The sequence below is a fragment of the Pristiophorus japonicus genome, chromosome 10 (genome assembly GCF_044704955.1).
Source record: "Pristiophorus japonicus isolate sPriJap1 chromosome 10, sPriJap1.hap1, whole genome shotgun sequence".
Taxonomy (NCBI): domain Eukaryota; kingdom Metazoa; phylum Chordata; class Chondrichthyes; family Pristiophoridae; genus Pristiophorus; species Pristiophorus japonicus.
In genome coordinates, this window is record NC_091986.1 from 143,601,946 (window position 1) to 143,616,004 (window position 14,059).

General features: G+C 42.1%; 1 protein-coding gene across 3 annotated transcripts in view; it reads right to left on the reverse strand.

The window, feature by feature from the left end:
* Positions 1–1,852: 1,852 nt before the first annotated feature.
* The window catches only part of pdgfd (platelet derived growth factor d), a 228,497-nt gene continuing 216,290 nt past the window's right edge, over positions 1,853–14,059 (reverse strand). For all 3 annotated transcript variants that reach the window (XM_070892156.1, XM_070892157.1, XM_070892155.1), the window contains one exon: positions 1,853–4,139. In XM_070892156.1, the coding sequence (XP_070748257.1) occupies positions 4,008–4,139 (132 nt within the window). In that variant the 3' untranslated portion in view covers positions 1,853–4,007. The remainder of the gene's footprint in view (positions 4,140–14,059) is intronic.

The following is a 14,059-nucleotide window of genomic DNA, read 5'->3' on the forward strand; positions in this document are numbered from 1 at the left end:
AATCCCTCCTGAGTGAAAGGAAGCAACAGTCAGCTACAACTACTGCTTCTCAGGACTATATATTGAATTATGTTATCGATGTTGTAAGACTGTTTCTCAAAATCAGTTGTTTATGGTAACATAACTAGTTGTTTTGTATGGACTTTTTCCAAATCAGTACTAAAGTATGTACTTTAACCTTTCAGCTTCTTCTAGTCTCCTAAGATCCACCATAGCAAATGCCAACTCAACCAAAATTCTGTCACCCACATACTGGCCAACACATCCATCATCCCTTCATTGAATTTTATTGGCTCCCTGTCCCCATCAAAGTCAAAATCTTTATTCTCATTTATAAATCCCTCCACGGTCTCACCTAGTTTTAAATGAGCAATTTTGGGCACAAGGTGGGCACTGTAGAACTCAATATGGGGTGTGGCATGTATCTGCTCAGTCTGCGCCAGAAGTGCACTGCACGCCATATTGGTTAGGATGTCCTATAGTTGTCGAAGAGCCTAATGCCTGTTTCAGGCCCCAATGTAAAATTTGTTGCCGATTGATCAAAATGTGCACTGTGTATGCTGTGGTTAGTTTTCTGAGTCAAACTAGCAGTCCTGCAGGCTGCTAGCCAAAAGGTAAGTATGGGGCTGAAATTGGTGAAGGCTCTTGCCCGTCCAAGTGCCGCCCAAAGGACCGCCGATGACCGCCGAGGTACCTGACGGTACTTTGGGCAGGGTTTTCGTCAAAAAGGTCTTTAAAAGGGCGGCGGGCGGCAAATGATGGACTTACGCCGCCAATCTGGGTGGCAGCCGGCGGAAGCTCCCAATCTCGGCAGCAAAGACGTTTGCCGCCCAAGTGCCGCCGAGGATGGAGTTGGGCCTATGGAGGGTCAAAGACCTGAAAAGGAAAATCATCAAAAAAAACCCATTGGAGCACCTTCAGGGGCTACATCCAGGTAAGTCGCTGTGAAGAAAAAAAAATTTAAAATGTTTACTAACCTTTTTTTTCAGCTCTTTATACTCACCGTCGGGGTAGAACAGCTTCCAAACCAGCAGTCCTTCCCCGTTTTGGTGCCGACTCCCACCTGCACCAATATGGCATCTCGGCAAACAAGAGGTCAGTTGCGCCATTTGACCGTCCGCTGACGTCAGCGGGCGGTTCCTGCCAGTTCTCACTTCCCGTCCGCTCCACACCAAATGGAAAGTGGCACTGGGCGCAATTTCAAGAGGAATGTCGGCGGCAGTGGGTGATAAGGCCATCAATTTCAAGCCCAAAGTCTTTTACTTGCCTGAATGTACAGCCAGGAAGAGCAGGAGGGCTCCTACCAGCTCCACATTATAAACGCAGGCACTGACAGCCACCACTAACCTCCCCTTCCCCTGCCCCGGACTCACCTGGGGATCTTAGCCATCGTCTCAGATGGCCGATTTCGGTTCCTGGTGCCCGCAGCTTGCTGGTACTAACCTAATGAGGCTGACGGACCAATTTTCTGTGGCCCTGCTGTCAGCCTCATTCGGCATTTGTGGCACCAGTATTTTACCCCGATTGGGCCGAGATCCAACTTCCAGGCCAATGTGTTTTGTCACAGGAAGGTTAGATACCTTCCAGTATCAGTTTCACAGAAAGCAAATTCTTTGTGCTGATTACAAAGCAATTCACAGCCTAATATATCCTGCACTGTTAATTGTGGGAAGCAGTACAGTGGCGGGAAACCAAAATGAAGACTTAATGAGGACAAAGCAGACAGAAAAAGTAAGCTCCTTCTAAAAATGCATGTCATATGCAAACCTTTTATTTATCTGGATTAACAGTCCTGCATGTCCTCTGATAATTATGGGCATTTTGTGAATTGGCCAGGAAGCAACATAGCGAATAAAGTTGAGAATTTTAGTTTATTTTATAACAAAAAATAATCCTCTACAATACCCTTTCTCAAGCAATCTTTACATTCCATCAAAACAGAGAGCACATAATAATTCTAATCATAATAATACATACAAAAAACAAAAGAAGCTGTTTGAAATGCTATATATATATTTAAAAATAAGTTGTGTTAAAATACAAGAATTGCACTTTTGGAAATTGTGTTCTTATTACACAAGAACAAAAACGGTATCCCCAGGACCCTGCAGAATTGTTCTAAAGGCCATTAACCCTTGCAGTACTGAAAGTGTACTAATATTATAGCACAGCGTATTACTATACAACATATAGGAAACTGAAAAATATATATTCTTAAAATAAAACGAAACACTTTCTGAAGAAAATCACCCTTTTGTGGATGTTGCTTATTTAGTAACTTGTAAATGTGATGGATGACACTGGAAAAAAACAAAGAAAGGTGCCTTGGGATATGAATTTTAAAGATAATATTGCATTAATTTATAAGGTTCAGAGAGCTTTATACCTACATGATCCTAAGCTGGCAGCACTATTTTAAGATGCATGTGAACCTCCTCATGTGAAATCCATTCCATTAACCAATTGATTTGTATTTACATCATTCAAAATTCAACAGAATTCTTTACCATTAATTCTAAAAGATTATGAAATTGCCTTATGTGATTCTAAAAGGGTCAGTAAAAATTCCATAGGCTTTAAAGTTTGTCATATTGGTGTTGTTCCAAAATCTTAGAATCCTATAGGATTTTCAAATATGATAGTCTATTTAATAAAGTCATTACTAAAATATATTACCTTTTTCTACTTTGCTTAGCTTCTCTAGAAAGTATGATTCAAAGGTAATTGTCATTGACAATGGTAAGTGACCTTTGTTGAGAGCACACAATGGCATAATTGCTCTCTATTGTACACTGTATCCATTAAAATGAATGCAAGTACTGGCCATATACTTAGAAAGTGGCTGAAGTAATCGTTCTTGTGCTCAGATTAAGATCTGAATTGAACAGATGAGGTATAACAGGCCTGGTGCCTTTATGGACAATCATATTTATTTGGATGTGAATTAGTTGAGGACCTGGAGTAATTATCAGGGTAGAAAATGTTAGGTCATTTGTATGTTCACTTACAATAGAATGAAGCTGAATGACTTCAATTTAAAACTCTGCTTTGAGGATTATTTCATCAGTTATTAGTTAAATTAGAGTCTATTTCATTGATCCTAGAGGCATTCACCTTTTCTACTGATTGACATTTTTCATATTAAAAATCTGGAAGATCAGATCAAAACAAGTTTTACGATCAAGCCTGATTGAAACAAGGTACATTGCCAGTCCTTTAGTTCAATCATACTCATTTAAAAAAAACAGATTTTGCCTTTTAAGAGGAGGATAGTTGAGGTTAATCATCATGCGTTGCACAAGATATTATAAAATAAAATATGTAACAGACAGAAACAAAGAGTCAACGTCCTTGGTCAACAATATTTAAAAACTTGCATTATATTTCAGTAGACTTGCAATTGACTTGAAGAAAAGCATTTAAATATCATTTACATGTTCAGTGATAAAAGTAGTTGAAAGAAATCCAAGCATTAACAAAACATTGCCTGAGAAACACTTTAACCCCAAATAGTCTCACAAAAGCGCTTTGCATAAAGCAGTTTCACATTTTATCTGACTTAAACGTCGTTACAATGTGAAACTTTCAAGGTGCATCTGGTAATAGGAAAGCCAGTATCTGTGGATTAACTTCCTGCTTCAACATTCAATAATTACTCTCTCCTTAAACCTTGCCTCACAATTGACAAGGTCTCAGACTTAAACCCAGTAAACTGATTGAGATGATATTCTGAACATTAAGAAAAAAAGCTGAAGATTGTCCTGCATTAAAGCTGGTCGCATTAATAAAACTCAGTCTTATAATGTTCTGACTACAATAAGCAAGGCATTATTATGAAAGTTTGGCTGCCACAATGCTAGTTAAAGAATATAGTCAAGCATAGCAGTTAATTACTTTCGGTAATGTTGGAAAACATTAGCTCTGCTGACAGCAATCATCTGTACACAAATGCAATCCTGTTAAGAATAAGGTCCTTAAAAGCCTCTATCAGCAATCCAATTCTGAATTTATCGGGGTGGCTTGGAACTGCAGATGCAGTCACATCGTTCATGATGCTCCAACTGGATGTCGACGAGGCCCATGTTCTTGTTTCTGTTCCTCCTGCCTGGCTGACCTGGCTCAGGAGTAAATCTCAACACCTGAAATGAAACCAATTGTACCTTCAGAAAATAGGATGTTTCATTGCCTTAACATACTCATTTTAAATTGTGATCCTTGCACTCATAAAGATCACAAAATTAAGTACAAGTGATGAAAGCCTTTCAGCTAATACATAGAAATTACAACGTGGAAACCAGCCATTTGGCCCAACAAGTCGACGTTGGTGTTCACTCTTTAAGTGAGCAAATAGTCCAAAGCACATTTACCCACCTTTTAATGTATCTCATCTTTCCATGGAATCCCCTATCGCACTATTTAACTATCGATTAAATGACTTGAGAACTTTTGCCTCCATTACTCTACTTGCAAAATCTTTCTAAGTATTAATTAGTCTTTATGTGGAGAAGAGTTTCCTATTATCAGTCTTGAAGTTGCCCTTTACCAGTTTGTGCATACGTCCCCTTGTCAAGAAGTCATGGTTTAACTTGAAATAATGTTCAGGATTAACATTTCTATTCTATGTAGTATTTTATATACTTCTATAAGATGCACTTTCAAACAAAAATGAGGGCGGAGAAATTCTGCTGCTTTGCATCTCCCATTAGTGCCTGCGGGGGTGGTAACAGGGCGCTGAGGGATTACCGACTGGGCTCGGCAAATTCACCGAGGCCCGCGAACTTCCCTGGCAATTTTGTGCCAGTGCTAAGACACACCACCTTGCTCTCTTGCACCCTGTAGATCATGGTATCATCAGGTGCATAGCCCCCGTCTCTGCCCCAGATGTGAAATTCGGTCCCACCCCCTGCTACATCGACAAACATCAACAACGGCAGCAACTGGAGGCTTTGTCACCTCAGCTGGCCACTTGGGGAGTGATATTTAAAGATGGGGTGGTCAGATAGGGCAACCTTTATTCCTTGCACCAGTCTGGTGCCTTCTGATTGCTTTTGAGCCCTGATTTCTGCGCGATTCCTCAGCCCTCCACTCTCTTAGAATACTTGAAGCTGTAATGCACGTCGTGCAGGTCCCGTGGCCCCATAGAGATAGCATTAAGAATGATTCAACCCACCACTGGCCTTTCCCTTTAAGCGAGGGATGGTTCCCTCTAAAGACAACAGCACTGCACTGAACATTGTGCAACGCTCTGCCGCTACCTCCCCTCTCACACACTTTAGTGCTCTAAGGGAAGTGGTAGCGCTTGATTTAGTGCTCTACTTCCCTCTTGGAGCGCAAAAGCTGAAGATCCTGGGAGTAGCAAATCATTTTCGTTTGGCGATACTTTTGCGATTATTCAAAAGTTATTGCCCCAAATGGGACGCTGTGCAATTTCCAGCTTAAGTTTTTCTAAGCTTTCTTCATAACTCAATCCTTGAATATTAGCCATCAGTGCTGTGACCCTTCTCTGCATCACTTTGAGGGATTGAATATTTCCTTTCGCCTTTGTGACTAGAATTGAATACGGTATTCAAGGTGCACCCAGACTAGAACACTGAACAGCTTTAACATGATAGCCTCAGACATAAACTCTACTTCAGTATTCTGTTTGCTTTGTTAATTGCTGTTTTGCAATGACCATTTGGTCAGAGTTGAGTCTGCTATATCACCTTGAGCTCTAGCTAGTGTGGCACTACTCAGTTACAAATATTGTCTAGATCCTTTCTCATTTTTCCATTTGCTTTGCTAGATTCTACTGAATCCCTAGTTTAGTATAATTTGCAAATTTGACCAACTTTGCATTTCAGAAACCAAGTCAATGTAGAGTGAAAATAGTAAAGGCCACCGCATCAATTATTTGGGTACTCCATTCAATATATCTCCACAGCCTGACATCACTTCTCTAACTAGTACTGGCTTCGTCCTCTCTCTCAGCCAATTCCTTAAGCATCTCCAGCTTTTAACTAAAATATCCATTGCCTTAAGATTGTGCAGCAGCCTTTCATATAGAACTTGATCAAAGGATTTCTGGAGCAATTCTGTGTTCCCAGTGGGGAGAATTGCTTTAAGGAATATGAGTCTGAGAATTGGGGCTACAAGTAGCCTGTCTACAAACCACATTCACCATTGATAGTGTGGGATAATTGGAACCGTCCATGTTATCCTAGGGATTCCAATGTCCACTTGGAATATCACTTCCTCACAATTAATTGGATCTGCTTATTCTATTGCCATATTGGCTACACTTACAGAACTACTTTAATAAATGATTAATTCCATTATTTTCCCAATATCACAAGATATTAAAGAGGACAAAGGCCATTCTGCACATCTTAATTAATTCATCCAGATGCCCTCAACAGTCCATCCATTGCAGCATCAAATTATTTCTTAAATGTTCCAATAATTTATCTGAGAGTTCCGTGTGAAGAAAAATCTGCTAATATCAGTCATAAATTTGTTTTTAGTAGTTTGAACCTGTGTCCCTTGACCTAATCACACAAATATTTCAGATTTATCTATCTCATATTCTTAACTATCTTGTATACCTCTGTAAGATCAGTAGACCAGAAGCAGACTTAAATCCCCAGTTGCAAGATTATTGAATCTTCCCAAATGGTTATATGATAATTGAGCTTCAGCTACAAAATCTGCAAAAAGGGTCAATTTGGGAAACAGATACAAATTTATTGAGATGATTTAGAATCGAGCCAATGTGGTTAGGATCAACAATTATAGTACTTCTTTATTGTTCATGTGTTCTCTCACAATGAAATATAGTTCATGTCACTGAAATTTTGTGACTGAGCTTCGTCCTAGATCTCTCTAACATAGAAACATAGAAACATAGAAACATAGAAACATAGAAACATAGAAAATATGTGCAGGAGTAGGCCATTCGCCCCTTCGAGCCTGCACCACTATTCAATATGATCATGGCTGATCATGCAACTTTAGTACCCCATTCCTGCTTTCTCTCCATACCCCTTGATCCCTTTAGCCGTAAGGGTCACATCTAACTCCCTTTTGAATATATCTAACGAACTGGCCTCAACAGCTTTCTGTGATAGAGAATTTCACAGGTTCACCACTCTCTGGGTGAAGAAGTTTCTCCTCATCTCGGTCCTAAATGGCTTACCCCTTATCCTTAGACTGTGACCCCTGGTTCTGGACTTCCCCAACATTGGGAACATTCTTCCTGCATCTAACCTGTCTAAACCGTTAGAATTTTAAACGTTTTTAGGAGATCCCCTCTCATTCTTCTGAACTCCAGTGAATATAAGCCCAGTTGATCCACTCTTTCTTGATATGTCAGTCCCGCCATCCCGGGAATCAGTCTAGTGAACCTTCGCTGCTCTCCCTCAATAGCAAGAATGTCCTTCCTCAAGTTAGGAGACCAAAACTGTACACAATACTCCAGGTGTGGCCTCACGAAGGCCCTGTACAACTGTATTAATACCTCCCTGTTCCTGTACTCAAATCCCCTCGCTATGAAGGCCAACATGCCATTTGCTTTCTTAACCGCCTGCTGTACTTGCATGCCAACCTTCAATGACTGATGTACCATGACACTCAGGTCTCGTTACACCTCCCCTTTTCCTAATCTGTCACCATTCAGATAATAGTCTGTCTCTCTGTTTTTACCACCAAAGTGGATAACCTCACATTTATCCACATTATACTGCATCTGCCATGCATTTGCCCACTCACCTAACCTATCCAAGTCAATCTGCAGCCTCATAGCATCCTCCTCGCAGCTCACACTGCCACCCAACTTAGTGTCATCTGCAAATTTGGAGATACTACATTTAATCCCCTCGTCTAAATCATTAATGTACAGTGTAAACAGCTGGGGCCCCAGCACAGAACCTTGCGGTACCGCACTAGTCACTGCCTGTCATTCTGAAAAGTACTCATTTATTTCTACTCTTTGCTTCCTGTCTGCCAACCAGTTCTCAATCCATGTCAGCACACTACCCCCAATCCCATGTGCTTTAACTTTGCACATTAATCTCTTGTGTGGGACCTTGTCGAAAGCCTTCTGAAGGTCCAAATACACATCAACTGGTTCTCCCTTGTCCACTCTACTGGAAACATCCTTAAAAAATTCCAGAAGATTTGTCAAGCATGATTTCCCTTTCACAAATCCATGCTGACTTGGACCTATCATGTCACCTCTTTCCAAATGTGCTGCTATGACATCCTTAATAATTGATTCCATCATTTTACCCACTACCGATGTCAGGCTGACAGGTCTATAATTCCCTGTTTTTTCTTTCCCTCCTTTTTTAAAAAGTGGGGTTACATTGGCTACCCTCCACTCCATATGAACTGATCCAGAGTCTATGGAATGTTGGAAAATCACTGTCAATGCATCCGCTATTTCCAAGGCCACCTCCTTAAGTACTCTGGGATGCAGACCATCAGGCCCTGGGGATTTATCGGCCTTCAATCCCATCAATTTCCCCAACACAATTTCCCGACTAATAAGGATTTCCCTCAGTTCCTCCTTCTTACTAGACCCTCTGACCCCTTTTATATCCGGAAGGTTGTTTGTGTCCTCCTTAGTGAATACTGAACCAAAGTACTTGTTCAATTGGTCTGCCATTTCTTTGTTCCCCGTTGTGACTTCCGCTGATTCTGACTGGGTCCTAAATGGCTTACCCCTTATGCTTAGACTGTGACCCCTGGTTCTGGACTTCCTTAACATCGGGAACATTCTTTCTGCATCTAACCTGTCCAATCCCGTAAGAATTTTATATGTTTCTATGAGATCCCCTCTCATTCTTCTCAATTCCAGTGAATATAAGCCTAGTCGATCCAGTCTTTCTTCATATGTCAGTCCGGCCATCCCAGGAATCAGTCTGGTGAACCTTCGCTGCATTCCCTCAATAGCAAGAATGTCCTTCCTCAGATTAGGAGATCAAAACTGTACACAATATTCAAGGTGTGGCCTCACCAAAGCCCTGCACAACTGCAGTAAGACCTCTCTGCTCCTGTACTCAAATCCTCGTGCTACGAAGGCCAACATGCCATTTGTCTTCTTCACCGCCTGCATGCCAACTTTCAATGACTGATGTACCATGACACCCAGGACTTGGTGCACCTCTCCTTTTCCTAATTTGTCACCATTCAGATAATATACTGTCTCCGTGTTTTTGCCACCAAAGTGGACAACCTCACATTTATCTACATTATACTGTATCTACCATGCATTTGCCCACTCACCTAACCTGTCCAAGTCACCCTGCAGCCTCTTAGCATCCTCCTCACAGCTCACACTGCCACCCAGCTTAGTGTCATCTGCAAACTTGGAGATATTACATTCAATTCCTTCGTCTAAATCATTAATGTATATTGTAAATAGCTGGGGTCCCAGCACTGAACCTTGCGGTACCCCACTAGTCACTGCCTCCCATTCTGAAAAGGACCCATTTATTCCTTCTGTTTGCTTCCTGTCTGCCAACCATTTCTCTATCCACGTCAATACATTACCCCCAATACCATGTGCTTTAATTTTGTACACTAACCTCTTGTGTGGGACTTTGTCAAAAGCCTTTTCAAAGTCCAAATACACCACATCCACTGGTTCTCCCTTGTCCACTCTACTAGTTACAGCCTCAAAAAATTCTAGAAGATTTGTCAAGCATGATTTCCCTTTCATAAATCCATGCTGACTTGGATTGATCCTGTCACTGCTTTCCAAATGCGCTGCTATTACATCTTTAATAACTGGTTTCAACCTTTTCCCCACTCCCGATGTCAGGCTCACCGGTCTCAAATTCCCTGTTTTCTCTCTCCCTCCTTTTTTAAAAATTGGGGTTACATTAGCTACCCTCGAATCCATAGGAACTGATCCAGAGTTTATAGAATGTTGGAAAATGACCACCAATGCATCCACTATTTCTAGGGCCACTTTCTTAAGTACTCTGGGATTTATCAGCCTTCAATCCCATCAATTTCCCTAACACAATTTGCTAACTAATAAGGATTTCCTTTACTTCCTCCTTCTCGCTAGACCCTCGGTCCCCTATTATTTTCGGGAGGTTATTTGTGTCTTCCTTAGTGAAGACAGAACCAAATTATTTGTTCAACTGGTCTGCCATATCTTTGTTCCCCATTATGAATTCACCTGATTCTGACTACAAGGGACCTACATTAGTCTTCACCAATCTTTTTCTCTTCACATATCTATAGAAGCTTTCGCCGTCAGTTTTTATGTTCCCTGCAAGCTTACTCTCGTAATCTATTTTCCTCCTCCTAATTAAACCCTTTGTCCTCCTCTACTGGATTCTAAATTTCACCCAGTCCTCAGGTTTGCTGCTTTTTCTGGCCAATTTATATGCCTCTTCCTTGGATTTAACACTATCCCTAATTTCCCTTGTTAGCCACGGTTGAGTCACCTTCCCCTTTTTATTTTTACGCCAGACAGGGATGTACAATTGTTGCAGTTCATCCATGTGATCTTTGAATGTCTGCCATTGCCTATCCACCGTCAGCCCTTTAAGTATCATTTGCCAGTCTATCCTAGCCAATTCATGTCTCATACCATCAAAGTTACCTTTCTTTAAGTTCAGGACCCAAGTCTCTGAATTAACTTTGTCACTTTCCATCTTAATGAAGAATTCTACAATATTATGGTCACTCTTCCCCAAGGAGCCTCGCACAACCAGATTGCTAATTAATCCTCTCTCATTACACAAGACCCAGTCTAGGATGGCCTGCTCTCTAGTTGGTTCCTCGACATATTGGTCTAGAAAACCATCCCTTATAAACTCCAGGAAATCATCCTTCACAGTACTGCTACCAGTTTGGTTAGCCCAATCTATATGTAGATTAAAGTTACCCATGATAACTGCTGTATCCTTATTGCAGCATCCCTAATTTCCTGTTTGATGCCATCCCCAACCTCCTTGCTACTGTTTGGTGGTCTGTTCACAACTCCCACTAACATTTTCTGCCCTTTGGTATTTTGCAGCTCTACCCATATCGATTCTACATCATCTAAGCTGATGTCCTTCCTTACTATTGCGTTACTCTCCTCTTTAACCAGTAACGCTACCCCACCTCCTTTTCTTTCCTGTCTATCCTTCCTGAATATTGAATACCCCTGGATTTTGAGTTCCCAGCCTTGGTTAAACTGGAGCCATGTCTCTGTAATCCCAATTACAGCATATCTGTTAACAGCTATCTGCGCAGTTAATTCATCCACCTTATTACGAATGCTCCTCGCATTGAGACTCAGAACCTTCAGGCTTGTTTTTTTAACACTCTTTGTCCTTTTAGAATTATGTTGTAATGTGGCACTTTTTGATTTTTGCCCTTGATTTCTCTGCCCTCCGCTCTTGTTTTTCTCCTTCCTACCTTTTGCTTCTGCTCCCTTTTTACTTCCCTCTGTCTCCCTGCATAGATTCCCATCCCCCTGCCATATTAGTTTAAACCCTCCCCAACAGCACTAGCAAACACTCCGCCTAGGACATCGGTTTTGGTCCTGCCTAGGTGCAGACTGTCCGGTTTGTACTGGTCCCACCTCCCTCAGAACCGGTTCCAATGTCCCAGGAATTTGAATCCCTCCCCCTTGCACCATTCCTCAAGCCATGTATTCATCTGAACTATCCTGCTATTCCTACTCTGACTAGCACGTGGCACTAGTAGCAATCATGAGATTACTACCTTTGAGATGCTACTTTTTAATTTAACTCCTGGCTCCCTAAGTTCAGTTTGTAGGACCTCATCCCGCTTTTTACTTATATCATTGATACCTATATGCACCATGACAGCTGGCTGTTCACCCTCCCCCTCCAGAATGCCCTGCAGAAGCTCTGAGTCATCCTTGACCCTTGCACCAGGGAGGCAACATACCATCCTTGAGTCTTGTTTGCAGCTGCAGAAACGTCCATCTATTCCCCTTACAATAGAATCCCCTATCACTAAGACATGAATACAAGTTTATTCACATGCAGCTTGTTGCCCTTGTACTGACATTGTGCTCTAAGGCCTTGGATGCTTTACACCATCTACTAACCCAGAGGTAGAATCTCCACATAGGTTTCCCAATCTCCTCCTGTAATTTTGGCAGAAGATCTGTGGAAACCCTGGAGATATGGTGTAAACTCCATTTCTCTGGAGTTTTTGCCACCTTCACCAAATTTACGGCAGGAGATCCAGAGAGCCCTATGGAAATTAATGGCACAAGGGGCCTAATTAGATGCTGCTTTGTGTTGTTGTAATGTAGTACATATATCCTGCTCACAAGAAGATGATAAGCAGTCACATCTGAACATTTTATTTCAGAAGGACCTGCATTTATATAGCGTTTTTCACAACCAGTGGATGCCCCAAAGCGCTTTACAGCCAATGCAGTACTTTTTGAAGTGAAGTCACTGTTGTAATGTTGTATTCGCATCCTAATGAAACCTCGAGGGAAGCTCAGTCACAAAATCTCAGACAAGCTTCAACTGCTCAAGCTCCGCGTTTTGGAACTGGAGCAGTGGGTGGAATCAATACGGTGCATCCGCGAGGCTGAGAGCTGTGTGGATAGCACGTTTCAGGTGGTGGTCACCCTGCAGCTTTAAGGTGTGCAGGTAGAGGAGAAGTGGGTGATTACCAGACGTAGTAAGTGTACTAGGCAGGTAACGCAGGAGTTCCCGGGTTAGTCAATCCTGCTTTCAAACTGATATTCACTTCTGAGTATCGGTAAGGACGATGGTGCCTCTGGGGAGTGCAGCCAGAGCCAATTCCAAGGCACCACGGGTGGCTCAGCTGCACAGGGGGGAGGGACAAAGAACAAAAGAGCCCTAAGGTTAGGGAATTCCATAGTTAGGGGAACAGACAGGCATTTCTACGGCCGCAGTTATGACTCCCGAATGGTTTTGTGCCTCGCTGATGCCAGGTTCAAGGATGTCACAGAGTGGACGCAGGGCATCCTGGGGGGGGGGGAGGGTAAACAGCTAGAGGTCGTGGTCCATATCGGGACCAATGACATAGGTAAAATGAGGGATGAGGATCTACAGGAAGAATTCGGGGAGCTCGGAAGAAAATTAAACGGTAGGACCTCAAAGGTAGTAATCTCTGTGTTACTACCGGTGCCATGTGCTCATGAGTATAAGAATAGAAGGGTGGAGAGGATGAACACATGGCTGGAAAGTTGGTGTAGGAGGGAGGGCTTTAAATTCTTGAGGCATTGGGACCGCTTCTGGGGGAGATGGGATCTGTACAAACTGGACGGGTTGCACCTCAACAGCGCCAGGTCCAATATCCTTGTGGGGAGTTTTGCTAATGCTGTTGGGGAGAGTTTAAACTGGCTTGGAAGGGGGATGGGAACCTGAGAACGAATTCAAAAGAGAAGGAAGTAAAGCAGAAATTGTTTAGCAAGAATCTAGAAAGCGAATCTGTAAGACAGAGGAAACAGGGCTTAGTAAGTAGTAAGCAAGGAAGTCTTCCTGTGCCGAATGGTATATACTTTAATGCAAGGAGTATAGCGAATAAGGCGGATGAGCTAAGAGTACAGGTAGACACTTGGGATTATGACATTATAGCTATTACAGAAACATGGCTGAAAGAGGGGCAGGTTTGGCAGATCAATATTCCTGGCTACAAGATTTTTAGACAAGATAGAGAGGGGAGTAAAAAGAGGCGGGGGGGGGAGGTTGCGGTACTGATTAAAGAAACTATTACAGCGGTGAGGAGGGATGATATGTTAGAGGGATCATCAAATGAGGCCATATGGGTCGAATTGAAAAATAAAAAAGGGGCGATCACACTGCTGGGCATGTATTATAGACTCCCAAATAGTAGGAGGGAAATAGAGGAGCAAATATGTAGGCACATTGCTGTGAAGTCCAAATACCATAGGGTAGTAATAGTAGGGGATTTTAACTATCCAAATATTGATTGTTACAAATTTAGTGTGAAGGATATAGAGGGTGCGGAATTCTTGAAATGCATTCAAGAAAACTTTTTTACTCAATATGTAGCCAGCCCAACACAAGAGGGGGCGGTCTTGGATTTAGTTTTGGGGAAT